This window comes from Juglans regia, chromosome 3 (genome assembly GCF_001411555.2).
Source record: "Juglans regia cultivar Chandler chromosome 3, Walnut 2.0, whole genome shotgun sequence".
Classification (NCBI taxonomy): Eukaryota; Viridiplantae; Streptophyta; class Magnoliopsida; order Fagales; family Juglandaceae; genus Juglans; species Juglans regia.
Genome location: NC_049903.1, coordinates 11015778 through 11031168, shown reverse-complemented (window position 1 = coordinate 11031168; position 15391 = coordinate 11015778). Strand labels below are relative to the sequence as shown.

The 15391-nt window shown below is 34.9% G+C and overlaps 1 protein-coding gene across 1 annotated transcript; it reads right to left on the bottom strand.

The window, feature by feature from the left end:
• Positions 1 to 10728: 10728 nt before the first annotated feature.
• LOC109011093 (protein kinase PINOID-like) lies at positions 10729 to 13423 on the bottom strand. Its single transcript, XM_018992155.2, has 2 exons — positions 12393 to 13423; positions 10729 to 11733 (listed from the first exon to the last, which is right to left on the bottom strand). Exons 1-2 carry the CDS (start codon positions 12968 to 12970, stop codon positions 10956 to 10958), a joined length of 1356 nt encoding a protein of 451 aa, XP_018847700.1. The 5' UTR covers positions 12971 to 13423; the 3' UTR covers positions 10729 to 10955.
• Between the last annotated feature and the right edge of the window lie 1968 nt (positions 13424 to 15391).

Sequence of the window (15391 nt, the reverse complement as noted above, 5' to 3'; positions counted from 1 at the left end):
TGTTCTTAAGAATGCAAAAGACCTGAGCAGGTAGGCAGGCAGGCAACGTGAGACTATACAATATAGGTCTGAGAGGTTTTCCTCTGGCTACGCACGCAAAAGGTTCTGGTTCATGCACTGCTCACGTGACCCATCTTCCCAAATTGCCTATTGAACAGACAGCAGCGCGTGCGACGCCGTCTTTAGCTGAGCCCCTGACCCACCAATGGCGTTGCGACTCTCGGTTTTAACTGACACCAAGCCCCACCTAGTTCGTATGTAAAACCCTCAAGGGAAGGGAAAGCTGTGATCTGACGCTAAATTGACGCACAGCAGCATCAGCATCATCGTCAAACCTGTCCCTAAGGGCTGCCCTTCTCAGTTCTCCCGAGTCCCTCCCCTCCCAATGGCATTTGACTTGACTCATGATGAATGGCAGGGTACGAAATCATCTGACACCTATCTGATCAGATTACCACGTCCCTCTCTTTTCCTTTTGCTATTTCACAGCCTAGCTAATTGTGCATTGATCTTCTGTCTTCGAGTCTATCTAATGTATTTAATCTAAAGAAATTAAAATTAAGAATACACTATAGACAAGGAATTGAGACGTCTCCACCAAAATCTCAATAGGTTAGTGTAGAGGCAAAATATCCAATGTGTTGTTGTTGGATCATGGCCCATATTCTGGCCTTAGTTGAAATAAGAACAAAGTGGATAAGACTATTAATTAATTTAGCCTAGCTTAGGTAGTTCACAATCCAATCCGTTAAGTAGGACTAAATAAAGAAGCCTATTTCCCACATGATAAATGAAACAGAGAGGAAAGCAGAAACTATCCACAACTAGCATGCATGCTAATAAGTGGGCGGCAGAGAGATATATACACCGACTTCTACAATGATGGAAGAGCGAGCATTATATTTACGTGGTAATGTTATATATAATTATAGAATGTGTAAATATTATGTAATCACTTTAAAAGAATGTGATCAATTATTAAAAAATTAATTTTTTTTTATGTGAGTTTTATATTTATTTATTTTCTTCAAAGTGATTGTGCGGCGTTTGCCCACTCACGACTGTAACTATCATTTCTCTATTCACAGAGTATAAATGAAAGGAGCTACATGATCAGGTGATTCAGGTGTTATTCAACATCTCTTTTGGTCAAATCTAACCCGAACCAATTGAGATGAGATAAAAATAATTTTATATAAAAGTTAAAAATTGAATAAAATATTGTTAAAATATTATTTTTTAATATAATTATTGTTTTGAGATTTGAAAAAATTGAATAGTATATTATATTTTGTGCGAGAATTTAAAAAAATTATAATGATGAGATAAGATAAAACCGTTTTTATATCTAAACGAGGCCTTCATAGTGTTTATTCGCATAACCAGTCTTTGAATGCTCGAAAAGTAACCTTAAAGATGAAAAGAGGTACTGCACGACTATGCTCTCAATATTTGGAAGGTTTCAACAGGAGTTCCACTTAGGGCAGGTTTGGAGCACTAGATAAAACACAAAATTATCATCTCATATCATCTCATCATTACACATTTTTCAAATTCTCATACAAAATATAATAAATAATTTAACTTTTTCAAATCTCAATACACCTTTTTCAAATCTCAAAACAATAATAATATTAAAACATAATATTTTAAACTTCAAAACAAAATACAAAATTCTCATCTCACCCCTCAAACCTGCCCTTAATATTTGTGAATACTATGTTGAAAGTTGAAACATGCACATTAATTCTATCGATTTGTGCTCCTGCTCAGTCCCAAACTAATTGTTAGACCGACATAAGTAGTACTAGATCTTTCTAATCAAAGCTCTTCCCCAGTCGTTTTGTTGCCCAACTTCAGGCTTACATGATCTTTTGATAAAGAATAGAGAAGAAAATACAGATTTGTTAAGCTCTTTGAAAAGAAATAGAAGACATGCAGTAGAGATGCCAAGTTATTTGGTGGAGTTTGGCTTGATTTCTTGTTGAAAAATTCATTTATGAGGCTTGGCTTGATTGTTGTTCAATCCTTACTCGACTGTAGCTCAACCTTAGCTCGAGCAAGAAGCCAAACCATGAGTCTACTCTAAATGTCCGCTCGACACGTTGCTCGAGCGAATGTTCAATTTTAAGGCTTCTTGTTATGTGGACTATATATACATGCTTTTCTTCATGTATTTGGAATTGATCAGTAGCCGTATACCAGAGAGAGAGAGAGAGAGAGAGAGAGAGAATCCTTTTGTGAAGAATCATGAGAGTTCATTGGGTGTATTGGGGCTTTGAGATTGAGCATTTTGTGATTGAGCTCTTGTACTCCACCTTTGTTGATAATGAATTCGTTGAGACCAACCCCGATAGTGGACGTAGACTCACATTAAATCAAATCACTTATATCTTGGTATTTTGTGTGTGATTATCATATTTTCTTTTATTTTTGCTTCCTCTATTATGCTTCAAATTAGCATTTGATAACTGGTTTATCCCACAAACTGGTATCAGAGCGCCAAGCTCTGTGCGAGATCTTGAGGGATGGCTATGACAAAGTTTAAAATGGAGAAATTCGACAATCAGAATGATTTCAGTTTATGGCACATCAAAATGAAGGCTTTGTTGCAACAATAAGCTTTGTCAAAGGTATTGGATGGGAAGGTGTTTGATGATTCTCTTGCATCTTCAAGAGAAGATGAAGAGAAGGCACACAACACTATTCTGATGAGTTTTATGAGAGATTGCTGATGAGGAGACCGTTGCTGGTCTTTGGAAGAAACTTGAGAGCTTGTATATGAAGAAGTCACTCACCAACTGTTTGTATTTGAAGTAACGATTATACACTCTCAAGATGAGGGAATGTACTCCTATTTCCGATCATCTTAATGAATTTAATAAAATTATTATAGATATGAGGAATATTGATTTTAAGTTTGATGATGAGGATCAAGCCTTAATTGTGTTGTGTTCATTGCCGGTTTCATTTGATAATTTTGTAACTCGATGTTGTATGGTAGAGATACTATCTCCTTGGTAGATGTAAAATCTGTTTAGAATTCTAAGAAGTTGAGAACAAAATTAAGGCACGGATAATCAAGTTGATGACTTCTTTGTGAAATGTTCTTCTGGTGATAGATCCAAGGAAAGAAGTTTGGAAACGAGTATGGGTAATTCCAGTAGTAGCTCTAAATTTAACTAAAAAGATGTTAAATGTCACTATTGTCATATGTTTGGTCATTATAAAAATGAGTGTCCCAAATTGAAAAACAATGGGGAAGATAAAAGCTCCTCCAATGTTGTTAGCGTTGAAGAATAATCTAACAACGCTAATATTGTCCTAGTAGTCAGCGGCCCTAGCGACCGTTTTGGTGACAAGTGGGTCGTGGATTCGGCTTGTACGTTTCTTATGTGTCCCATGAGAGATTGGTTCAATACCTATGAATCAATAAATGGTGATTCTGTTTTGGTTGTGAATGATATGGCTTGTGATATTATTGGGATCGATTCAGTTGATATTAAGATGTATGATGGAACCATTAACACATTTTCTAACGTTTAGCATATTCCGTCTTTGAAGAAAAATCTTATATCTTTGGGCATTCTTGATTTCTTTGGTTATCAATATTCAGTTGTAGGTGGACTCATTCGAGTCTACAATGGCTCTTTGGTGGTAATGACAAGAAAAAAGACATAAGGTCTTTATTTTTCTCAGGGCAGTAGAGTGATTGGTGGAGTTGTATCTTCAAACGTTCTAGATTCAGGTATTACTCGTTTATGGCACATGTGATTGAGCCATATGGGTGAATGAGTGCGGTCATTTATAAGTAGGCAATTTTTTGCTTTGTGTGATCAGAAGATATAAAAACTTGATTTTTTATTTGCATTGCATTCTTGTAAAGCAGTGTAGACTCAGGTTTACTAAAATTTCTTTCTTTCTGATCTTTGGGGTACATCTTGTGTGATGTGGTGCTCTGTTTGTACTTATATTTGTTTATGACCATTTGAGAAAAAGTTTGGGTTTATTTATTTTTAAACTCTTTGTTTTCTGATGTGTTCAACCACTTGAGAAGGCTAGTGATCTATAGACAAGAAGGCAAAGCGTTTTTTTTCCCTAGACCGTACAATTGGGTCCACTCCACATAAATTGTGTAACTGAGCGGATAAATCAGACTCTTGAGAAGAGCCTAGTACACTTTTGGATTTGTCAGGCTTGTCTATGGATTTGGGTGAAGCGATCAACACAACTTGCTATTGGGTAAATCTTTCTCCTTCCACAGCTTTGCAGTTGTTTCCACATGAAAGGAGAACGGAGTTATAGCAAGTATGTGGAATTGCAGGGAGAGTTTCACAATAGAGTGCATGTGGTACTCTAGATCATGCTATTAGAAAGGAGCATGATTTTGATTTTGACATTGACGCACTGTGAGAGTAAGTCTATAGTTTCGTTTGGTAGATAAAGGAGGCAGTTTGGCCACCTTCAGAATATGCTTATGGAGACCTTGCAGTGTTCTTATTTTGGCAAAGAATATTTCTTGTTAGTCTTCGTGTGTATTTAGAAGTCGTTGTTATAGTAAGCAGTCTATATAGTGGCGCACTGCCTTTTATGTGAAGACGTTGAATCTTTTTATTAGAACCAAACTTGTGATTTGATCAAATGGTCTATGAAATTGAAAACTTTTGGGTGGAAACTGAGTTCTTCAAGGATAGACGTTGTGTTTGGAGTTTGTGGTTCCCATAGAAGATTTGTTGGGTGGGGTTGGTTCTCTGGTTAATGATTTTTTGTTTAGGCTTGACGGAATTCAAACCAAGGTGGAGATTTGTTGAGTTTGGCTTGATTTCTTACTGAAAATGTTATTTCAGAGGCTTGGCATGATTGTTGCTTGACCCTGCTTGATTGTGGCTCGACTTTGGCTCAAGCAATAAGCCAAACCGTTAGTTCGCTTTACATGCTCGAAAGTCAGCTCGAGCAGGAGGCTAACTTGCGAGTTCGCTCGATTGTCAACTCAAGTAAGTGTCTGCCCTAAACGTCCGCTTGACACTGCTCAACACGTCGCTCGAGCGAATGTTCAATTTTAAGGCTTCTCACGCCATGGACTATACATGCTTTTCTTCATGTATTTGGAACTGATCAACAGTCGTATACTAGAGAGAGAGAGAGAGAGAGAATCCTTTTGTGTAGAATTCTCAGAGTTCATTGGATGTATTGGGACTTTGGGATTAAGGATTTTGTGATTGATTTTTTGTATTCAACCTTTGTTGATAATGAATTAATTAAGACTGATAAGTGGACATGAGCTCACATTGAATTTAATTACTTATATCTTAGTATTCTGTGTGTGATTGTCATTTTTTTTTTTTATTTCAGTTGTTATACTTCAAATTAACCTTTAATAATCGATTTATCTCAATATCATTGAATAGACATATGGATGGAATTGATAATAGTTTACAATTTCGAATAGCTTTACAAGTTTTGCTGAAGCTGAAACATGTAAAATACCTAATATATATATATATATATATAGAGAGAGAGAGAGAGATGGCAATGACATGCATTTTTCTTTGCTCGATCACGTCTTAGCTGGCATTCTTTTCGGGCACAGTGCTATATAAGTTGTTGATTAGGAGACGTTTGGATTCGCAGGACATCTTAGTTCATCTCAACTCACCTCACTACTATTCATTACTATTCAGCAACTTTAACTCACAAATCTCACTACTATTCACAACTCATCTCATTACTATTCACAATCCATCTCAACTCATCTCATCTTAAGTTATCTTCGAATCTAAATGTCTCCTGACTTACTATTCATAACTTCATATGCGACATACTACATATTATATATATATTTTTTATTTTTATTCTTCTTAAAATAATTAAATTTTTCTACTCATCATTTATATATCACATATCTAGTAAGAAAAAAAAATAAAAAAAATAATGTATATAATGTGTGAGGCTTATTAATAAAATTTTTCGATTGACAAAGATGACATATTTTTTGCTCTTAACCCCGTAAACTTCTACATTATTGGAAAAATGATTAATTTTATTCTTACAAGATTTTGAATACCTTTTCACCCATAAGAACTTTGATTACGTGTGCCAAAATCAAAAGTCAAACTATTCCATAGAGATCATCGAGGATCATATATCGAAGTCGGCCCCCATTGAAAAACCTGAAGAAAATAATCCCAAAATCTCTCTAACCCATGAATTATTTGACTTTTTCATTCCTTTACCAATTAGAGCATTTTCAATATATTCTTTATCTTATTCTTTAAAATTTATTATTAAAATTTATTTATTTTATTTTATATATTAATTTTTATAATATATCATACATCTATTTATTTATTTTTTTATATTTTTTATATTTTTTAATATTTTTTTATTCATTTTAAATATTTTTTCTAACTATTAATGATATTCTTAAATTTTTTTATATTTGTAATATCTCTATGTGCAATTTCATATAATTATGTTCTATTTTAAATTAACTTAAATTTATAAACTAAATCAAAATATAAATTAATTCAAAAAATAAAAAGAGAAGATTATATAATAATAAAAAAAGATATTAATTCAACTTTAAATTTTGTCTTTAGCGCTTAACAAAAAAAAAGGTGTGGAAATGAGAGAGGGAAGAAATGGACAAAATTAAATAGTAGGAGAGAGAAATTAATTTAAAATATTTAAAATATTATGGAGCATCTGCTCTTATGGGAAGACAACGAGCAACCCCTTCTCCTGTAAATCTTATACTGTACACCAACTTTATTTATTCATTAATATATTTACAAGCCACGTGCCATTCCTCAATGTCATACACTTTTCTCTACCTAGTTTTATTTTTCTTCATCGATCTCTCTTCCATAAAAGAAATAATCTCCTATATATGCGGACCTTCTATTTTTCACTCAAAAAGAATCATAATTAACGTCCATTATCTTAATTGATCCTATACATTAAAATCAAAATCCTAACCTGTTATTTTAGTTTTATTAACCTTTTTTAGAGGAAGATTCGAGTATTTTGATCAGTTTTTAATTAGTGGGATGGCAAGGTGAGCATTATTTATTTCTTTAAAAAAAGTAAATGATATTTATAGTCTTAAACATATGCAAGCTTCACATACTCTTTTTAAAAAAATTGATAAATTTGAAACTCACATAAAAAAATTATTTTTTTTAATAATAGACTCCATATTTTTTTTTCAAATTAAGAGTGCGGGCGTGTACACCATATAACTGTATCTACCATTATTATTTTTTAAAAACATCTAATTATAGGGCGGGGGTTTAGAATTTTGGGAAAATGAGTAAAATGAAGATGTTTCTAAAATCTTCTAGAGTCAGAACATTGTCATTGGGTTAGTTAAATATCTTTTTATCTTTAAATTTAATAAATATTATTTATATTTATTTTATATTGAATTAATTAAATTGTTTTCATTATTTAATATAGACTTTAAATTTTGAAGGATTAATTAAAAATAAAAAAAAATTATGTATTAATCAAAACTTAAAAGAATAGGATGCTCGAGAGGGCGCTTTCAAAAGTTATGGAACAGAATTTCCGGGTCTCAAAAGTTAATACCTTCTCCACGCACACAAACATATATTGACCCCTAAATAAAGAAATTTATTTTATAATTTTATATCCATAATTGATCAAATAGTTAATGTCTCTCTCTCTTCATTGACTGTATGGTTTAGACTTATGTGAATTTATAAATTTATTTTTATATACGGATAGCGATACTCTTACTTTGGCTCTTCAGTAACTCTCCCTATACCTTACAGCCAAGCTGCCTGGTGGTACATGAATTAAGGACATGCACTAATGGGTGGGGTCAACCAGATGAAGAATATTCAGCAACGTGGATGAATGTGATTGGTGTTGGTGGGTCAGCCCTTTTTTGGCTTTTGGGGGAAGGAGGTTGAGTGGGGACAAGAAGGGGGACAGAGCTTTAAAGATTGCTGGTATGGCTGCCTGGTTGGCAGGTGTTCACATGTTCATCTCCATGTGTTGTCCCTTGGCCACTCCTTTTTTCTTTTTCTTTTTTAATTTTTTTATATTATATTATACTTATCTCTCTAAAAGCTTCTGATCCATCTAAGATTTCGTCCGGTTTTGTTGTGTGTTACACGCGGCCTATGATTGGTTCGTGGTTCTCACAGCCTATATATGCTGCCTGTGGTGCAAAGATAAGTCATCTTCCCAACCTCGGCCTCTGCAAAACACCAGCTTCTCCTCCCTACACGCTTTTGGGGGACTTTGATTTTTAAGAAAAATTATTATTATCAAATGATTTAAAACCTATAATTAATTATTGAATAGAAAAAACTAAAAAGTGATAAAAAAAAAAAAGGGGTCAAATGTGAGTAATTGATGATGCTTTATGGCTTTTGCCCCCCACTTTGTGTTGCATGATTTCCTTTTATATATTCCCAACAGTTTTCCGGCCGGCGAATATCATTGGGTCCCTCTTGAGTTACTAGAAGTGTTCTTATATAGAGTAATCTACGTGAAGTCGTGTATAAATATTATGTAGTTATTTTAAGAAAAATAAGATTTATTATTAAAAAATTATTATTTTTATATAAATATCGTATTTATTTATTTTTTTAAAATAATTATGTAGCGCTTACGTATTCACGACTGTAACTATTATTTCTCTCTTATAAAATAATCAAACTGAGTATAAAATGCTAAGCAATTTGTGGGTTTTTCATAATTTTTTTTTTTAAACAAGTTATACGCTCACTCGAGAAGTTTCAATTATGAAAATTAATTGGTGCATTAGCGTATGAAATTATTATTATAAAAGCCTTACGCAAGACGAAAGTGATTCTCAAATATTTTTAGTTAGAACAAAGTTGAAAGGTTGAAAAGCTAGCCAATTACTGTTTGTTTTTGCCGTTAACTAGTGAAGTTGGTGTGAATTGGGGGGTTGGGTACGTAATGGTACATTTACATTTCATTTACTACTGCTCTAATACTTGGCTTCTTTTTTCTTTTTTCTTTTACTCATTGAGTTTCAAAAACAGTACTATAAAAAATAAACACCACCTCCCATACAGGGCGGATAATGACTAGGAGATGTTTGGATTCGAACATGACTTGAGATGACTTGAAATGAACTGAGATGAGTTGAGATGGATTGTGAATAGTAATGAGATAAATTGTGAATAGTAGTGAGATTTGTGAGTTAAAGTTGCTGAATAGTAATGAATAGTAGTGAGATGACTTGAGATGACTTGCGAATCCAAACAATCCCTAAAGCTTAACTTGGTATCGGAGGCCCTTTTTCGTAATACTTAATGTAATATACATATTGTAAATTATAAGGAGAATATCAAACTTATAATTTTTTAAAAATTTTATATTAAAATTGAAGATATTTTTAATTAAATTACATGATTACGTTGATTGATTAAATTTATTTATTTTAAAATTACGCAAGAAGGTTATGTTCTATAATTTTCAAAGAGCAAAAAGAAAAAAAAATAGTTGGATGGTAGAGCATTACCAAAAAAAAAAAAAGTAAGGGTATATTACCCGGGAGGTTAGCGTAGTAGCGTAAGAGTTGTAAAAGGTTGTCGTTTGTGCTGACCTAGAACAAGATGTTATCCAATGGACAATAGATTAATAATCACAGAGGCTCCGGCCTAGTGTTGGAAATGGATGGTTGGATGCATGCATGCATGCAAGCAAGCAAGCTAAATCTTGTCTACTGTAATATTGTTATTATTATTGTCTGACTTTGTATGGTCTGTGGCAGGCATGCATGCATGCATGCATTTCTCTTTATATATATATATAATATATATTGATAAATATGCTTTCTGTTTTATTTTGTTTTTTTTTAATGTGCATGCAAATAGCCTTAATTTCTACCGTACGTGTATTTATAATATTCTATAGATTTGGTTTTTACGTACGTATTCTCATATTGTAGTATATATAGGTGGAATGGAAGTCATGGAAAAGTGGAACTTATGCTGGAGATTAATATTTTAAAAATAATAAAATTTATGCTCTTGAAATATTAGTTTTAACATATGGGAATTAGTTAAAAATAAAAAAATAAACAAGTTGTTCGATCTATAACGCAAGTAACAAAAAGGTAAGCATAATTATAAGATGATGGATCAGGAGCCTTTTTCACTACTACTACATTCCCAAGCTCCTTTCCACATAAAGTAAAACATTTCTGGCTCTTTAAACAGCAACTATATTTATATATATGACATAATCAATGCCGTGATTTGGCAACGTTAAACGCACAAATTATCCTTCCCTGTTTTTTCCTAAAGCTTCAATCCTGTCGGAGTCCCGACACTCTTCTTTTTTAATTTTGCCGAGCTGAGACTTCCTTAACATCATCGCCTACGCTTACGTTATATGTAGAGAGCGGATTGAGTTTGAAAGTTTAAAAAATACTTTTAACTCTTTAAAAATTAATTTTTAAAAAAATAATATGTTTAATAAATTTATAAAAAGTGTTTTACTCTGAAAGTTTACTTTTTTAAAAAGTAAAAACTTTTATCAAAAACCTATTACAGATAATTATATATTTTTAAAAAATTAATATAAATAAATTTAAAAATATTTTAAATACATGTTAATTAAACAGTAAATAATTATAAACTATAAACTTTAAAATTATAAATTATATTTTCTATCGTAATTCTAAACATGCAAATATTTTCTCCTTCTTCTCGCTCTCTCTGACACACATTCCCACGTATTTTACGTGGAAAATATTATGTATTTATATTAATATATCCTTCAGTCTTTCAGACACTATATCAAAAGCCCGGTATCCATACGTCAAGAGAGAGAAAGGCATACGAAAAGAAAAAAAAGACAGCTCGAATATACATGTCGCTGTCACCTGCCAGTAACAAAATCTGGCAGCACCTACTCAACACGTGGCGTCATTCCCGTCCGTTGGTTCAGAAATACTCGAACGCCGTGGATTGTGTTGCATCGCTCCTCGCGCGACACAACGGCGTCGTTTTCATCCTTCTCAGGTGCGGGATCTCTGGCGGTGGGAGAGACCGTATGAGAGCGAAGTTCAGATTCTTGAAGAAAGGGTGTTTTTTCACGTCGGCGGCTCCGCGCTTCGATCCGAGGCGTTGAACCGGGTCTTTGTTCAGCAACCCGGATATTAGGTCCCGCGCGTGGAGCTCGAGCGCGCCGGAGGGCGTGGAGGTCGGAAAGCTGAGGGGCTCTTTTATGATGCTGCGCAGGGTGGCCTCGTTCGATGGAGCCGCGAAGGGCGTGCGGCCGTAGATCATCTCGTAGATGAAGATCCCGAATGCCCACCAATCAACCGCGTTCCCGTGCGATCCACCGGACGCGACCTCCGGCGCCACGTATTCGTGGGTGCCGACGAAGGAGCACGACCGGGCGTCTACTGGCTCAGCCACGAAAAGCCGGTTGGAGGTTAGGGTTTGCACCTTGCGTGACCGAAACAGCCTGTTGGAGAAGCAGGAGAAGGTCGTGTGCACGGCGCGGTTGTATGACGGTGTCCGTGGGGTCGATGGACCCGGGGAGGACGATGGGGATTCGACGGCTGCGATCGCATCGGAGCAGAGAGAGAGGTCAAAGTCGGAGAGCATGATGTGACCGTCGGATCTGACTAAAACGTTCTCGGGCTTTAGGTCCCGGTACACTATTCCGAGCATGTGGAGGTATTCCAATGCCACAAGAACCTCGGCTGCATAAAACCTGAAAAATAACAAGTGTAACTTAACGAGTTAGACAGAGTTGAATCGGTCGAGTTGACCACAATTTCACATTTGCAGGAATTTTTACACCAAGGAATTTCTCTGGAACCAAACGACGTTCTTATCCGAGAAAATTTAATATCATTATGATTTCGTGTCCGAGAAGATAACGATAATGCCTGATCTAGTAAATTCGATCAAGAAGATAACCAAAGGGAGGTGCTTGTATTATTTCCATTAAAGGAAACTTAAAATAAAATGGAAATTTGCGGCTAAGTCAGAGAGATAATCCGAGAAAAATCTCGGCCAAAGCGTTGAAAGGTTAAATCGAAAGCGATTTTTAACTTAACTGGCAAAAATACAAAAACCGAGAAAATTAGAAAAGGTTAAAAGAAAATCTTCATGCGAATGAGACTTGGCAGTGCTGGGAAAGCAAACAGGATAGGAGCCACTCAGTGCTCGCAGCGGAAGAAAACAAAACATAAAGAATCAAACATGCAAAACTATATAAAAGCAGGAAAATTGAGAAAAATCCAGGAATTTTCTTTTAAATTTCGTAAAAAAGTTGCAGCTTTTTAAAATTATCAATAGAATCTCTGTGGAAACTTTTTTTATTAGACTTGCAGAAATAATGCCGATATATATCCGCCATTAAAGTACCTCGCGGAGGTGAGAGAGAAACACTTATATGGCTGCTTGTGCCTTAATGAGTGCAAGTCACCGCCGGAGCAGAACTCCATCACAATGCAAGAGAAATGCGAGGCCTCAAACTCCGCGTATAGCGTCGGTAAGAACGGATGATCTAGCATCTTAAGAATCTTCCTCTCCATCTCCGCCCTCTGCACCTTCTTCTTCTTCGCCAACGCCTCCTTGTCAACCACCTTCATCGCGTAGAAGCACGGCTCCTCGTCGCCGGAATAGTCACAATCGCGGAGGGCGCAAAGGTAGACGGTACCGATGTCTCCGGCACCGATGCGACGGATGAGACGGAAATCGCGGAACGTGAGGCAGCCATTCCTGCGGCGACCTGTGGCAGAGCGGATGGCTGAGTAGGCGAAGTCGGATGAACGGTGAGGCTTCACGGAGAGGTTATCAGGGGAGGAATGCGAAGTCGGGACGATCAGCTCGAAGGAGAGGCGGCTGAAGCTGCTGCAACTATCGCTGCTCATCGAACTATAGCCAGAATTCAAAGCCTCCGAACTCAGCTCGCTGTCAGATTCCCGTCCACGCTCTAACATCTTAAGGCCACCCAAAACTGCCTAGCCACGGTCACTCCTTGTCTGCTCACAAGAGAGATAAACCAGTACAATCACAACAACAACAACCGGTCAAAAAGACTGGGAAAAGGAATGAATAGCTAGGAAACCCGCGGTGTTGTTGAGCCGATGGAGAACGTTAGTTCCCAAACCAAATTGACCAACTTTGAGTCGGACAGAAAAAATGAATTCGAAGTGTGTTTTGAAATCGGAGGATGGCAGGAGCCAGCAGCATTAAACAGAGGTGGGGAAGGAAGGGGCCAGAGCTATGCTTTGAATGCGCATTTTTTGAAACGTAGCAGCCTTTTGAAGAGGAAGGAAAGGGAGACTGTTTATTTGGGAACCTAAAAACAAAAACCAGTCCGTACTGGAAGCAAATAAGTGAGGAGGAAAGGGGGTGATGGTTTTTGTCTTGGGTCAAGAGGCTGTATAATAAGAGAGAGGTGGTTGGGGCTATTTATGCTGAGGCTGTAGCCTTAGCCCTTTAGGGATGTATTGGAGCATATTAAAATTATTCATATAAACAATAAATTTTAGTCGAACGATCATATTCATGCATATTCGGAATAGTAGTGTCATTTAAAGACATTTATATTAAATACTATTCACGTGGAATAATATGATTTGTAAGATTTGAGATTGGTTTGGATAGTGAGATGAGATCATTTTATTGTTATAATATTATTATTATTTTAGAATTTAAAAAAGTTGAATTATTTATTATATTTTATATAAAAATTTAAAAAAATTATAAAAATGATATGAAATGAAACTATTTTCAAATCCAAACAAGGCCTTCAAATTGTTTATTATATTATATAAAAAGTGTTTGGTGTAAAAACCTTTAAATATATTTGTTTTATTGAAAATACTTGGACGGTTGCATTAAATTACTAATTAAATTACTAATAAGAATAATGCTGCATATAGTTTCAAGGTTATAAATTGTGTGCACTACTTTTATAAAAATGAAGGTCTATCATAACACTTTAGTGTTTTCACGTGAATTTTAGAATTTTATTATATTTCAAAAGAAATATGCAAAATTTATATACTTTCTGACGATATAAATAATCTCGTTACCGATAAATACTCTAATATCGTTTCTAATCATATACACGTGATACATTTTGAATATTCTTATGTACATAACATTAAATAAAATCAATTAAGAATTATCGCATTAATAGATTTACTTAATTAAACAAAATGGAAATGAAAATATGTTATCCATATTTTGATAGAATTATTGGAATATAAATGTAATGATAACTTTAAATTGAGGGATACACCCTATCAAGCATATATATATATATATATTATATGAGTAATACTATATATAAGTTTTAAATAAATAAACTTTGTGCAAATTTATTGTAAAAAAATGAATTCTACTAATAAAAAATTATTTTTTTAAACTTTTTTAAAATAAAATGAATTTTTTTACCATAATTAATACACTGCATATTTAATAAAAAAAATGTGTGAAGATAATAAATATAATTTTTCATTGTACAAATCATTTCTAAATAATATTATATTGCCGGATGACGCGTGATAACTTACGGCACGTGGGTCGAAGGTCGTCTTGTTGTCTTTCACGTTGAGTAGGGATGTTAGGCTTTGATCTTCTCCTGCTGAATTTCCTCGTCTGGGTTCGGTACTCTGTAGGTTGTAGGTTGTAGTAAACGGTAAAACTTTCTACGGTTGGGAAACAAAATGCCATAAATACCCACCCCTACAAGAGCTTTTTTAGTCTCTTGTCAGTGGTCAACACTCAACACTACTATTATGGTTTGTTTGGATTCGCAAGTCATCTCAGTTCATTTCAACTCATCTTAACTCATATCACTACTATTCATTACTATTCAGTAACTTTAACTCACAAATCTCACTACTATTCACAACTCATCTCATTACTATTCACAATCCATCTCAATTCATCTCAAGTCATCTTCGAATCCAAACATCTTATTAAACAAGACGTCCTTCGTATCATTATAGTAATGATACGAAGGACGTCTTGTTTAAGCTAAGTAACGAGTAAATTATATTCTTAACGAATAACTGTTTGTGTATAGAATCACTGCGGCCATCTACGACGAACGCAAAGTAATTAAGCAGGACACACCACGTATAATTTTCTGTGAACGCAGGGACATGGCAGTAATTTTATGTTTTAGCCAAGTGGCCGACGTCGAATCGCCTACTACCTTTGGTTTTCTACCATATCATATCATCACATGTATCGGAGGCGTTTGGACGCGGGGTTAAACGTAAACCTAACTAAAAACAATCCTCCGAGAAGTAGGGTCATTTGTGGTACGGAATACTAGGCCCCACGTGAATTGACTTTTCACCTTTTGAAACATGGCCTTTTTGCTGCCATGCATGTGATTATTG

What these genes read in the sequence shown, in the direction of transcription:
- LOC109011093 (XM_018992155.2), bottom strand. Translation starts at nt 12,970, where the DNA reads ATGTTAGAGCGTGGACGGGAATCTGACAGCGAGCTGAGTTCGGAGGCT. An exon ending in TTCTCTCTCACCTCCGCGAG is followed by an intron (nt 11,734 to 12,392) that starts GTACTTTAATGG and finishes GTTATTTTTCAG; the next exon opens with GTTTTATGCAGCCGAGGTTC.